Source organism: Lutra lutra, chromosome 1, assembly GCF_902655055.1.
Source record: "Lutra lutra chromosome 1, mLutLut1.2, whole genome shotgun sequence".
Taxonomy (NCBI): domain Eukaryota; kingdom Metazoa; phylum Chordata; class Mammalia; order Carnivora; family Mustelidae; genus Lutra; species Lutra lutra.
In genome coordinates, this window is record NC_062278.1 from 205,941,131 (window position 1) to 205,955,826 (window position 14,696).

General features: G+C 43.6%; 1 protein-coding gene and 1 pseudogene across 14 annotated transcripts in view; both read left to right on the top strand.

Moving 5' to 3' along the window:
* Positions 1-14,696, top strand: part of MAP4 (microtubule associated protein 4) — a 193,678-nt gene that overhangs the window by 159,805 nt on the left and 19,177 nt on the right. For 13 of the 14 annotated variants that reach the window (XM_047695055.1, XM_047695035.1, XM_047695027.1 and 10 more), the window contains one exon: positions 13,992-14,098. In XM_047695055.1, the coding sequence (XP_047551011.1) occupies positions 13,992-14,098 (107 nt within the window). Of the gene's footprint in view, positions 1-1,424; positions 2,909-13,991; positions 14,099-14,696 lie in introns of those variants that run through there. The other variant, XM_047695115.1, reaches the window with a different exon arrangement.
* LOC125080924 (short transmembrane mitochondrial protein 1-like) lies at positions 7,199-9,835 on the top strand (annotated as a pseudogene).

The following is a 14,696-nucleotide window of genomic DNA, read 5'->3' on the forward strand; positions in this document are numbered from 1 at the left end:
GACAGAAGCTGTGTGAGTGGTATGAGTAGTAGAGAATGGGTGCTTGGAGGCAGGGGTTCCAGTTAAGGAAACTTTCCTGGGCTGTGCTTCGGTTATCTGGTCACATTTTATAGATCAAAGAGAACAATCTTAACTTGCCCCCCCCCCTTTTTTTTCTAAAAGCACTATTATAAAACGATAATCAGATCAGTGCAGTTGATGGCAGATGGCTTTAAAACAATCCAGCCTGACTTTTCTTTGTCCTGGAACAAGGCATCTCATGTATTCTTGATAGAATATTTCATAGTATCCTATGTTAGCCCATGATGGTGACTTAACAGGGGAAGCAAAAAAAATCAGCTATGTTCAAGGTAGACTGTGGCCTGTCCTTTAAGTGTAGCTTTCTTTTTCAAGCATTTTCTTTTATGGATTCTTTAGTCCTGAATGTACAGTTTATAAACTCAAAGGCCAGCACAGCAAAGGACTTTGCTAGATTAAATCGGGACCCTGGACCCTGTCACAGATTGCCAGAGTCCCTGTGCTGCAGAGGTCAGAGGAAAATCCACTGGCCCTGTGTTTTCACATAGCAACTGAGCAGTCAGCTAGCTGGAAAAAGCAGGGCTGGTGTAGGAGGGAGGGACCCCTGCTTTTCCAAGGAACCGGGGGGAGCAGGGTCAGAAGTCAAAAGTGCAAGGAGTGTGGGGGTATGTTGTCACACAAGTGTCTTTTACTGGGATATACATCTCCAAAGCCCTGATTGCTGAAATCCGGGATGGAGCCCTTTATTAAACTCAGCCACAGTGCAGAGCTACAGATGAAGCTCTCCCTGGGCTTTGGGGACTCCACTTGTCAGTTTTCAAGTGAATTTGATAAGTTGCTATGACAGCAAACCCACTTGTGCTCCGAGAAATGAACACCTCCAATTTTGATACTACATTAAGGTCTTTTTAAAGTGAAATTCTGAGCCATTTTCTGAAATCATTGTTCTCGAGGTTATGACTGGGGACTGGCAAATGAGTCTTGCCTATTTTTAAAACGATTTTTTGAGTGGGTGAATGGGAAAGTGTGGGCATAGTGTCAGATAAGTGAACATGTGGGTATGCATGTATCTGTATCAGTGAAAGCCAGAGTAATTACTACCCTCAGTACCCAGATTGGCACCATACCGTGTTGTAAATTGCAGATCTAAACAGAGTGCTAGCTAACAGGAAATTACACTTTCAGTTTGGCAGTGGCATTTGATTGTGCAGAAGTAGCAGGTTCTTTCCTTTCTCTTTCTTTCTCGTTCTTTCTTTCACACTAGTAAATACATTTAGCACCCAGCTGCTGGAGGAGAGGGGAGCATTGGGGGAAAGATAGGTTTTGTCATGAATACTGGGGACTTGGTGTGATGTCACTGCCAGCTCTGTGTGATCGTAGGTGGTGTTAGAGCTCCAGGAGCGAGGGGGGAGAGCAGTCGAAGAGACGATGTCGCTCTCAGACAAGCAGCCTGCCTCTCGCACTGCCGCTTACGGCCAGCTCTGTAAGGGCAAGCCTGCAGAGTGCCGAATGGACCCCCCAAAAGAAATCAGCCAAGCTGGATTTGAATGGCAGAGGACAGAGGGCAAACTGAATGAAATCGGACTGAATGTCAGCATGGACGGGCAGCTGAAAGACGGGCTTGTGAAGAATGCCAGCTTCCTGGAGCAGAATAAGCTCTGCTTCTTTGAGGGGAAGCTAGACAAAGAGCTCAGCATTGAAGTGCCGGACAAGGAGTATCAGGCAGCCTCAGGTCACCTTGAGAGCAGGTATGTGATTTCAGAAACCTGCCATTCCTCGGAGGGGAACTCGGTCCGCCAGAAGACAGCTGAGTTCCATGTGGGACCCGGAGAGGGTCCAGACAAGAACAAAGCCTGTACAGTTCAGGGGACGGTGGCAGGGAAGAATGGGCCAGAGACCAAGAGCCAGCCAGATGTGGGTTTCCCTGGGGCTGCTGACATCCCCACCCAGTATGTTAAGGAGCAAGAAACCAGTGTTTGGAACCCCAACTTCCATGCAGTGGCTCAGAGCTCTAGGGAAGCAACTCTAGGAAAGAATGGCATCACCGCCGGCTGCCGGGCGACAGGGGTGGCGAAGGATAAGTCTGGGCCACCTGAATGTGAGTCCTCCCCATCTGTGGCTATAGCATGCCCAGCCCCCACAGCTAAGCCTTCGGCCACTGCCATTCCACCGATCACTATGGTGGAGTTCCCCCAGGAGTGTGTAAATGTCAGCTCTCATGACCGAGACCATGAGAAGGAGCTGGAGCGATTGAGTTCTCCTGAGGAGGGGGCTTTGCTCGACCAAGTGCCCCAGCAGAAGAAAGCAATGCGCCGGGCCCTGTCAGAATGTTCTCACCTCTCGGTTCCCCCAGCTGTCAACCTTGCAGAGAAGTATCCTGAACTCCCTGGCCGAGAAGAGCTTTCTTCTGGCCTGCCGCCTCTTACCAGTAGCCTCGTGCCAAGTCCTGCGCCCAGGAGAGTGGGGGCTCCTGCCGTCAGGCGCTCCATGACGGTGGCTGAGGAACAGACAGCTAGCTATGGACTGATCCCCGGGGAACTGCCCATCCCGTCTCCTGAAGAGATGCCTCCTTTCATCTGTGAGGAGCCTGTGGCCAGGAAGAGAGAAGAACTGACCCCCTTCTGCAACAGCAGCGGCGGCAGCCCTGGGAAGAAGGAACTGGGCCCTGCTGGGTTGTGTCTGCATGGAAAGCTGGAGCAGATTCCTGAAGTCAGCACCAAGGAGAAAGGACCAGAAGATGTTAGCGAAACAAGAACAGATTTGTGCCCCCAGGTCTGCCAAGGAGGTGAGAAACAGCCAGGACAGACGGCTCTAGCGGGGAAGAAAGAAATCGAGGTCACTGCAACCCAGAGCACTCCATCGTTCCTGTGTGAGGAGACCCCACGTGATGGTATGTTTCTAAATTTTGCCTCCGTGGGGAGCAAGCAGACAGCAAGGAAGAAACCAAAGTGACAGATTACCGGCAGGAGCGTTAGGCAGCTTGTTACGCTGGAGTCTGTGTGCCTGGGGAAGCTGAATTCCTCGCGCTGGAAGGTTGCAGGGAGTGAGGCGAGAAAGTGAACCAAGTGAATCTAGCTAGGCTGGCGTGACAGATCGTGGGGCTGGGGGTGGGGGACAGAAGAAATAGAGCCCCTTGCTCGACCTCCGTGTCACCCTGCCCACCCCATCCCCCATCCTCCCACCCCTCAGCTCCCTGTTGGTTTGAACCAGATGATTCCTGAGCCCTAAATCATCCAGTCACAACTGATTGATTTCCTTGCTTGAAAATCTGCCACTGTGTGGATTCACAACGGGCGTATCAGCTCTAGCCTCCTCTCATTAAGTAGCACAGCCTGGGTGCAAGCTCTGTTTTCCATTTCGCTTGTGAAAACTTTTTACTTTTGTTCAAGTGGAAAAAGAGCCTTTTAAAGCTGGCTATTTAATATTCTTTTCCAGTTCTTCATGTTTGCCCCAATCTTGCTTCTGGTCTTCTCTTTCTCTATGTGTGTGGGGAGAATCTGGGGGGAGAAGGGAAAGAAAGGGAAAGGAGAGAGAAGAGACTTGCACTTAATAAACAACTAACGGTCCCAGTTTTGTGGCTGCCTTCTGTGTCTTTCCCTGGCTCTGCTCTTCCCCGTCCACCACCTTCCCACCCGCCACCTCCCCCGCCCGCGCCCCCCGCAGCTTGTTGTTAGTGGTCTACAAAAGCTTGTTTTCCTCTGAGTCTAGTTTGAGCACAAAGGGCTGTGATTCACAAGCTGCTTAATGGGGATTTAAACCCCATGTGTTGTCTGTCAAAAATAGCCTCTTCGCCTAATATTTATTTCTCTTAGTACATTTTCATGAAGTTTCTTACTAATTTTCTCTTAAAATTAGAAGCGGTGTTTTCTTAGGGGCAGGGGAAGTGGAAAAGCTTTTTTTTTTTTAAATGGCGCAGTGCAAAGAAGCTGCATGTCTCCTCTGTGACTTGTGACTCCAAGATGACAAGAACTCAGGTACTCTGTGCTGTTGCTTACTTCTAGCTGGGGCGGAACTGCAAGCCCCTGTGGATACGATTGTGTCATCTTCTTGTTGATCTGCTGCGGTCGATCCGGTTCCATGCCATAGACCTCCTAGGTGGTAATGAGTGCAGAGTTTCATTTATTTCAAAACAAGGTCATCCTAGTTCACACTAACAGAAGTTCATGGTGGTAGAAAAAAAATTCAAGTAACTTGCAAACCTCACTAACCTACCCACCTAATAAAATGTTTAAGTGCCAACTCTTAAGTGTCAAACACCATGTAGGTAAAACTAGGTAAAGATTCATTTACTTCCCGTGCTTCCAATCTGCCAGTTACTATCTAGGCACTGGATATGGTCGTTAGATTGTCAGGCAAGTTATGATCTAATTGGGGTGGGGAAAGGGACGGTGAGAGAGGGATGAATCATGACAATTACCTGGAGGAGGTGGTTTGGAAGCCTTGAATGTCTAACATTGCAAGGGAAAGCCTTCCAGGCAAAGGAACTCATATAAACAAAGGTGTGAAGCCTAGACAGCTCACATTAGGTAAAAGAACAATGACCAGTATTCATGGGGCACCCTTGTAAGGATTATTTAATTTCAAAGAACGGAAATACACTCAGAGGAACTCAAATTTATAAAAAGGTGTTCATTGATAGGGAGTCTCAGGGAAGCCAATTGCAGGAAGTGTGGCCGGGCTGCAGCCATTGTGTGTCTCTCAGGACATCTGCTTCGCCTTAAACATGTGTTCCATTCTCTTCCTTTCTGGGAACTGTTTTTCATTCTGCCATCTCTTCCATTTTGCTGCTTTGGTGACTGGTCCGCACAGGGCATTGGGTTGCCATGGTTTGGGCTCTGTGCCCCACTTCATGCTACCTTACATCCCTTCTCTCTCGTTTACCTCATTCATCTGGAGCTTCTTGGGAGAAGAGTGTGGGTTGAACAAACATGTCCCAGTCATCTGTACGTACATGGCCGGAAATAATGGGAGGTCAAATCTAGGAAGTTGGTTGGAACCCAAGCTTCAGATACCGCCCGAAGATGCTTTTTAAAAAGGGGGGCGGCCTATAACAACAAAGTGGCCCAGAGTCGGCTTTAGGATGACTCACCTGTTCTCAGTGGATAAGATGAACTGGAGGACAGAGGACTGAAGGCAGAAATTCTTGTGACAGCAGCTTGATTCATGTAGGAGTAGCCGGTGAAATCAGCTAATCAACTCGACTTGAAAACTGGATGTGGAGGGTGACAGAGAGAAGTCAAAGTGGTGCTCTGACACTGAGCCTGGGTTTCCCAGCAGACACACATACTGGAAAAATCCAGCTGAAGGGAGTAGTTCTGTGGATCAGTTATGACTTCTGTTTTGAGCATTCTTTTTCAAAACCACAGGGACATTGATGGGGGGTCGTGGTGAGAAGCACCGTCTGGGTGGGACATGGCAGTTTCCGCTTACGTGTATGTCACACGTTCTTCACTGGGTGACGAGTACTTATGATACAGGTTGAGATGTTAACATGCTTATATCATAGGCAGTGCAACTTTGTGTTCGCATTGTTTACCAAAAAATCCTGTGCCTCTTGAAAAATGTTCATAGTGATCTGAGGCTAATGACACTAAGTCCCGCATTTGGTAAGCTATTCTTTTGGCTTGCTCTAGGGGAAAAAAAGACATTAGCAACCTTATGTGGTTTTAAAACTTTTCTTCTTCTTCATATTTTTTCAAAAGATTTTATTTATTTGAGAGAAGGAGAGTGAGCTGGGGCGAAGGGAGAGGGACAGGCAGACTCCCCATGGAGCGGGGAGCCCAGTGTGGGGCTGGGTCCCAGGACCCTGAGATCATGACCTGAGCCAAAGTTAGACACTTAACTGACTGAGCCACCCAGGTGCCCCCATATTTTTAAAACAAAGCAAATTCAGTTGTGACTAAAAATACATAGAGTTTCAAACATTAAAAAGTACAGAATGCTATACATTAGGAAAACTCCTACCAGGAGAAGACCATTTGATTCACTTTTTTTTTGCTCCTCTCCTCTGAGTACAGCTAAATACTCTGAAAAGAATTCAGCAGACAATTATAAAAGGAATCTGAAAGGTGCAAATGAGAGGGCAGACTGAGGAAGGACAGTGTGCAGTGAGTTCCCTGGGTTTTATTTCTAATCTCCCATGTACCCAGATTTGGGCCCTGGGGAGTACCTACAACCTAGAAGTGCCAACAAGTAAAGGTGCCTCCCCCCTCAAAAAAAAAGGAAGAAGAAAGAGAAGAGAAGGAAAAAAAGAAAGAACTAAAAGCCTACTTTTTCTTGCCAAAAGACCAGGAAAGAGGAAGCCCTGTTCCTAATCATAATCAGCAATAGCAATGGGCTCAGTCCTGCTGAACAATGCTCATGAGGGCCTACCTGTTGCCCATTCCACACCTGACAGCATTACAATACGACCTATGCCTCATCCTCCACCAGGTGACAGTGCCAATGACACCCACAGGCCTGGTGTCTTCTAGCTTTCTGTCCAGGAGCAGAAGGGGGAGGAGATTATCTCCTGCAACCCTCTCTCCAGCAGCAAAAGACCAGGTAAGTGCTTCTTGCTTCCAGCAGTTCCTGCAGAGATCAAACAGAAAGTCTGCCAGCACCAGGCAGCCAGAGAACAAGTCAAGAGAAACTATTCTACGGGTCCAGCATCACTCAGCCCCCACCTAGTGAAACCACCTGGCCCAGGGAAGTGCCTTCAAGCCCTTGTTAGAAGTACCATCAGAGACTGAGTGACAGTTTTTTGCAGCCAGAAGAACACAGCAGGCCAGAATTGCATTACAAGGGCTCTGAAAACTAAATTGTCATTGAAACTACAGCCAGAACATGCACCCTAAATTTAAACAATCATTAACTGCTAATATACGGAATTAGGACTTTTAAAGCAGCCATTATAAAATTGCTTCAGTAAGCAATGATGAATTATCTTGAAACAAATGGAGAACTTCTAGAAAGTATCAGCAAAGAAATAGAAGTTACAAAAAAAACACAAAATGGAAATTATGGATAGGAAAAATACAATAATTAAATTATAGGGGCGCCTGGGTGGCTCAGTGTGTCAAGCCTCTGCCTTCAGCTCAGGTCATGATCTCAGTGTCCTGGGATCAAGCCCCATGTTGGGCTCTCTGCTCGGTGGGGAGCCTGCTTCCTCTTCTCTCTCTCTCTGCCTGCCTCTGTCTACTTGTGATCTCTGTCAAATAAATAATCTTTTTTAAAAAAATTATAAAACGTGTCTGATGGGCTCAGTAATACACTGGAAATGTTAGAGAACAGAATCAGTGAACTTGAACACAAATCAATAGAATTTATTCTGGCTGAACAACAGAGAGAAAATAGACTGAAAAAATACTACAGCTCCTCAGAGACTTTGGGGACAGTAACACAAAATCTAACATTCATATCATTAGAATCCCAGGAGATGAGAAAGAATGTGAGGCTGGACAGCTAGTGGAAGAACTAATGACTGAAAACTTCCCAAATTTGTCAGAACACCTAAAGCTGCAGATTCAAGAAACTGAATGAACCTCAAAGAGAAAAACTCAAGGAAGTCTCCGCCAAGACACATGATAATTAAATTCTGCAAACTAAAAGAAAAACTTAAAAACAACCAGAGAAAAATTACACATTAGCTGCTGGAAATAGCAGTTCAGATGACAGCATGATTCTTAACAGAAACCTTGGAGGCCAGGAGGAAGTAGCACATTTTTCAAGAGCTAAAGGCAAAGAACAGCCAACTGCAAGTTTTATATCTGGGAAAACTATCCTTCAGGAATGAAGGGAAAGTAACTACATTCTTAGCGGAAAACTAAGAGCATTGTTGCTAGCAGATCTGCCCTTAGAGAAAGGCTAAAGGAAGCTCTCCAAAAAGATAAGATACCATAACAGGAGGAGGCTTGGAATTTCAGAAATGAAGGAACGATGAGAACAACAATGGGTAAAAATAGAGGTAAATATAAATGGACTGTCCTCAGGAATTCTAAAAATCGCATTTGATGAACGAAACAAAAATTACAGTACCATCTGATGTGCTCAGTGTATGAAAAGGAAATACCTAAGACATGTTTAAAAGCAGGGAGAACAAAATATCCTAAATGGAAGTAAGCAAAACCATACACTCAAATGCAAATAGTTAGAACGGGATTTTACAAAAATGTTCAAGTATCATCTTTTCCCCTCAAGTAGCCCACAGGAAGGCAAGAGAAGTAGAGGGAACAAATTTAAAAATAAGAAACAGACCCATCCTCCATGCCCACCATGCTCCAGTTTCTGCTTGGATTTAGCCATGGTGAGAACGTACCTGGCTCAGAACCGTGGCATACCGGACCTGGCTACAAAACTTGAAGAAACTAAAAAGGACTTGGATACCAGGAAGAAGCCCCCTAGTTGATAGGACTCTAGTGCTACTTCTGGGTCTTCCTATTCTGCTGTTCTTGAGGGCCTCCTTACCATCTGAACCACTATTTTGTTTGAAATTCCAACCTCTGAACTTTTCCTTTCCACTAGATCCCGCCTTGCCTGAGAACACAAATGGGGCCACAGAGTTAAGAAGTACGCTTTTCTAACGTCCTCACATCTTCCCTGCCTCCTCCCAGCCACTTGAGATGCCGAAGAATTATAGATCCATGAATGTGACCTTTACTTAGTAGTCTCTTCCTTCATTCTTTGGGATTTCTACTACCTTTTTCCTAAAGAAAAATTGATGAGTTTTATGTAGCTGCTGAGATTTAAACAAGGCTGGTTACAGAATGTAGCAATTATAATGGATGTTTAAACATTTGTTACTAAGTTCTGCTGTTTTGAAGTAATTAAAATTAAAGCCCAGAGGGGGGGGGGAAACAAATAATAAAATGTCAGTGTAAGCCTTAGCCTGTCCGTAATTACTTTAAATGCAAATAGACTAAATACTACAATTAAAAGACAGAGATTGGAAGAACAGATTATTTTAAAATGACCCGAGTACATCCTCTCTACAAGAAATGCATGTCGATCATAGAGACCATAAGTAGGTTGAAAGTAAAAGGTGGAAAAAGATATATCCTGTTAATGTTAATTTTTTTTAAGTGGCTATATTAATGTCAGACAAAATAGACTTCAGCGCAAAGAATAAAGAATCAGTGCGTCAAGAAGACAGAGCAGTTCTGAATGTATATGCACCAAAAGCAGAGCCGCAAAATATGGGAAACAAAATGGCAAAGCTGAAAGGAGAAACAGATCTATAATTATGGTTCAGGAGTTCTCCATCCCACTCCAAGCAATTGATCAAGCTATTGGACAGAATATTAGCAAAGATAAAGAATAACTTAATAATAATAGCATCCAGTTGACATTTACAGAAATTCCACCCAAAAACAGCAGAATGAATGCTCCCATGGAACATTTGCCAAGTCATAACATTTGCTGAGTCAAAAATGAATTTCAGTACACCTAAAAGATTAAAATCAGGGGCGCCTGGGTGGCTCAGTCAGTTAAGCATCTGTCTTTGGCTCAGGTCATGATCTTGGGGTTCTGGACAAGGAGTCTGCTTCTCCCTCTCTCATCCCTCCCCCAGCTTGTGCTCTCTCTCTCTCTCTAAAATAAATAAAATCTTCAAAAATTAATTAGTTAATTTTAAAAGACTAAAATCATACAGAGTATATTACCTGGCCATATGGAATCAAATTAGAAACCAGTAGTAGAAAGACTACAGGAAAATCTCTGATCATTTGGAAATTAAGAGTACACTTCTTAATAATCCATGGGTCAGAGAGGAAATTATCACAGGAAAATTTAAAAATAAAATGAGGGGGTCTGGCTGGCTTAGTTGGTGGAGTGTGTAACTTTTGATCTCAGGGTTGTAAATTCAAGCATCATGTTGGGTGTGGAGATTACTTAATTATTTTAAAATCTTTTAAAAAAATGAACTTCATGATCACAGGGAGCTGATGGAAGTGTTGAATTACTGTATTGTACACCTACAAATAGTATTACACTGTATGTTAACTAACTGGAATTACAATCAAAACAAAGTAAATTTAAAATGAACTGAATAAAAACGAAATTACATCATCAAAATTTGTAGAATGCGGCCATAGCAGTGCTGAGAGGGGAACTTATGGCCCCAGGTGCTTAGAAAAGAGAAAAGATCTCAAATCAGTAGTCTAAGTTGCTACATCAAGAAACTAGAAAAAGAACAAAATAAATCTGAAGCAAGCAGCCATCAGTGCAGTTGTAGACAAGAAAATAACAAAGGAAATGTATTAAATCAAAAGCTGGTTCTTAAAAAACACCGATACAGCTGGTAAACCTGGAACAAAATTGACGAAGCTAAAAAGAGAGAAGACACAAACCACTAACAATAGGAATAGATAGGGTTATTACTACAGCTATTCAAAGGATAAAAGTGAACACACTAGGAGCACCTTTACACCCCCAGATTCAATAACTTAAATTTCTTGAAAAGCACAGATTACCAAAACTCAACCAAGGTAAAATAGATAACCTGTATAATCATTAATAAAATTAGATTTTTTATTTAAAAATTTCCTGAGGGATTCCCTGTAAGGGTTTACCTTACATTTAAAGAATAATTAACACCAGTTTTATACATTCTCTTCAGAACATATAAGAGGCAGGAATACTTCTGAGTCATATTATGAGGTCTGTATAAAACCAGATAAAGCCAGTACAGACTATTGTCTCCCATGAACTGAGATACCAAATATTAACATCATATCCAGCAATATATAAAAATTGCAAACAACAGCCCAGTAGAGTTTATTCCAGATATGTATGGCTGGCTCAGTCATCAAAAACCAAATCAATGTAGGGGCGCCTGAGTGGCTAAGTCAGTTAAGTATCTGCCTTCAGCTCCAGTCATGATTCCAGAGCTCTGGGATCAATCCCCACTTTGGGCTCGCTGCTCTGTGGGGAGCCTGCTTCTCCCTTACCCACTCTCCCTGCTTGTGCTCTGTCTCTCTCTCACTCTCTCTGTCAAATAAATAAGTAAAATCTTAAAAAAAAGAAACAAAACAAATCAATGTAAATCCGTATTAGCAGTCTAAAATTTCATAAGCATAGAAATGCATTCAACAAAACCCCAACACCCATTTATGATGAAACACTCATCAAAGATTAGAGGGAGAACGTTCTCAACTTGATCAACTTCCTTATCTACAAAAAAAACCTTCTATACACGCTTAACAGTGCAATACTGAATGCTTTCCCCATGACACTGGGAAAGAGGCAAGATGCCTGCTCTCATCATTCCTGCTTACTGGAATTCTGGAAGTTCTGATTAGTGCAGCAAAGTGAAAGGGAATAAAAGGGCGTTTAGATTAGAAAGGAAGAAATAAAGATGGCTCTCTTTGCAGATGACACGATTGTCTGTATAGAAAATTCCAAGGAATCTACGAAAAAAACTCCTAGAACTACTAAGTGTTTCAGCAGGGTCACAGGCTGGAATTAACTGCATTTCCACGTACTAACAGTGACACCATCTTCATAAAAATCCTGTGCCTCAGTGTTTGCAGCTGCGCTAGGTGGACAGTGAGTGAAACTGTGGTGGAGATGTACCACGCGGTATGGTCAGTAATAAAGGGGAACGAACCACTGATCCATGGAGCAACCCTGATGCCTCTCAGAAGCATTACGCTAGGTGAAAAGAAGCCAGACACAAAAGGGAACATACTGTGTGATTCCATTTATGTAATAATCTTGAGATAATGTTCTAGAGATGGAGAGCAGATTAGTGGTTGCCAGAGATTTAAGGATTAGAAAAGGAGGGGAGGGGATGGCTTGAAAAGGGTGGCATGAGGGAGCCCTGTGGTAATCGCACACTTATCTGTCCTGATTGTTAGGAGTGGTTATGTAAAACTGCACGTGCTGAAATTGCATGGCACTGTGTGTGTGCGTGTGCACATCTCACGAATGAGTGCACGTGGAACTGAACACATGCGAGTAAGCTCTGCGGATTGTACCCATACCCATGTCCTGGTTTTAATAGTGTCTGTGTTTTGTCTGTGTTTAATAGCGTGCTGTGGGGGGGGGGAGGCGAGGTCAAGTGTGCACACATTAAGTTCCTTCCAAAGGCCTTTTTAAAATGCACGCAGAAGTGTATTTGCATTAGAAACGTACCTTGCCCCCCCATCCCTTTTCTAGACAAACGTATTTCTTACTAGTTTCGTATTATCTTACTATTCTGCGCCTTACTTTTTTTCTTCACTTAATAGAGATGGTTCCATATTGGCCATGCTTTATTTTTTCAGATGCAGAGATTGCGTTGGCATTTCTGCCACGGTGCTGAAATATTGTTTCTTTTTTCTTTTTCTTTCTTTTTTTTTTTTAAGATTGTATTTATTTATTTGACAGAGTGAGATCACAAGTAGGTAGAGAGGCAGGCAGAGAGAGAGGGGGAAGCAGGCTCCCTGCTGAGCAGAGAGCCCAATGTGGGGACGGATCCCAGGACCCTGGGATCATGACCTGAGCCAAAGGCAGAGGCTTAACCCACCAAGCCACCCAGGCACCCCTGAAATCACGTTTCTGTGAACAGACTTCCAGGGTGTTTTCGTTCTGTCCTATTAGGAATGTGTTCTGATGAAGACCTTGACACATTTGCAATTTTGCTGGTGTGTGAATACACCTCTAAAATAAATTTCTGGGGGCATCTGGGTGGCTCAGTCATTAAAGCATCTGCCTTCGGCTCAGGTCATAATCCCAGGGTCGAGCCCTGCATGGGGCTCCCTGCTCAGCAGGAAGCCTGCTTCTCCCTCTCCCACTCACCCTGTTTGTGCTCCCTCTCTTGCTATGTCTCTCTCTGTCAGATAAATAAATAAAATCTTAACAAGTAAGTAAGTATTTGAAATACATTTCTGGAAATTGGATATCTGGGATTAGAATTTAGCTACATTTAGTCTTCAGAGACACCGCTAGATTGCCCTGCACAAGAGTTGTACCATTCCACACACTTAGCCACGCGACAATCTGATTTATCCCCACAGGCTGTTTTCACATTGTAGGACTTCTGACAATATGTTAGGTTAAAAATGACATCTCAGTGTGGTTTTAATTATCATTTCTCTGAAAAATTGGTCACCTTTTCTTACTTTTTTAAAACTTTTATTTCTTCTTCTGGAAGCTGTGTTCATAATCATTGGGCCATTATTCCAGTGGGTTGTTGGCTTTTATGGGAATTAGTGATTTGTAGGTGTAATTTATATAATAATGTCTTTGATATGGTGTTCAATTTTTTTCCTATTTATTGTCTGCTTTCTGACTTTTTTTTTTCCCCACATTGACTTTTAAAAAATTTTTCCTTAGACCAATCTGTGCCACACCCAGGTTATAAATTTCATGGTATTTCAGTGCATTCAGGTGTAGCCCTATTGAAATCTGGAGTTACCTCCCCACAGTGGTGCTGCTGGGCCCAGCCTTAGGCATGGACTTTATTTTTGGCCTTAGGTCTTATTTCATGGGTCTCCTCGGGCTTGTTGGAAATCTGGGTCACTGCTAGAACCAGATCAAGTTAATCTCACATCCTCCATAAAGTGGTGCTTTACAGGGAAAGGAAGTAAGGGGAGGACATTGGATGATCTTCTGGCTTGTATCCCATCTTCAGCAACCTTTATTCCAAGAGATAAACTCTTATAGAAGAAGTTATTGTCCCATGTGCTCTGGGAGTTAGTGCTTAGGTGACAGAACCCCTTTGCTGGTCTCCAGGGAAGGGAAACCAAACTTTAAGGGCTGTTGCCTCCCATTGGTCATTTGTGCAAATCCCACTTAGGTTGCTTCTCCACAGGGACCAGCTGCCTGAATCTCTGGAATCTAAAACGGCCCTGTCACAATGAGAGGAACTTGGGAGTCTTGTCCACATTTCAGAGCACAGCCCTGTGGATTTTCTTCAGAATGCAGTGCTAGTCAGTGGTCTCTCTCTCCTAAGACTTGCTTTTTCTAAATGGGTATGAAAAACATCTGCTTAGCATGACTTTACCCCCACTTAGGAATAAGTAAGCCAGAAGAAGGCCGGCCTGCGGGGAGTGTGACCGGAAATGACATCACCGCCCCTCCAAACAAGGAGCTCCCACCAAGCCCAGAGAAGAAAACAAAGGTAGGCACCAGAGTGGTGGGTTATCTTCTCTGGCTACCATTTTTTAAAACCCTATCTTCTGCTATTATTGCTTGAATCATGAAAGAAATTTCTTTTTTCTGAGCTATTAGTAGGCCTTCTCCAATTTTGGACATTCTTAGAAAATATTTTATATTCCTATTGTACCATAGTAGCCTAACTCAACCCTTACAATCTCTGCCTTTGACCCTATGATCCTGACTACGTGTAGAAATGTTCTGTAGGTCTGATTTCTGCCCCCCTTTACAGCAGCAATAATGGGATTTTGCAGAACTATTCAGAAATAGATTCTGTAATCTTTGCTTGTAAAAAGGGAACTCAGATTTTTAAGGTGGATCAAAGCTTCAGGCTCTTTCACTGGTGCTCATTGGCGAGTACAAGTGCCATACTTCATCAAGGCACAAATAATGACCATTTAATCACCTGCTAATGACTTTTCTTCATAGAATTTTTGCAGCCACCAAAAGTTAGTTAATTGTTTAAAGCGTCACTGAATTTAAATCTTCAGGCACCGAACTGCTGGAATTTGTGACGTTGTCATTAAGAGTGAATTCCCAATTTTCTTTATCTTTCTCATGGC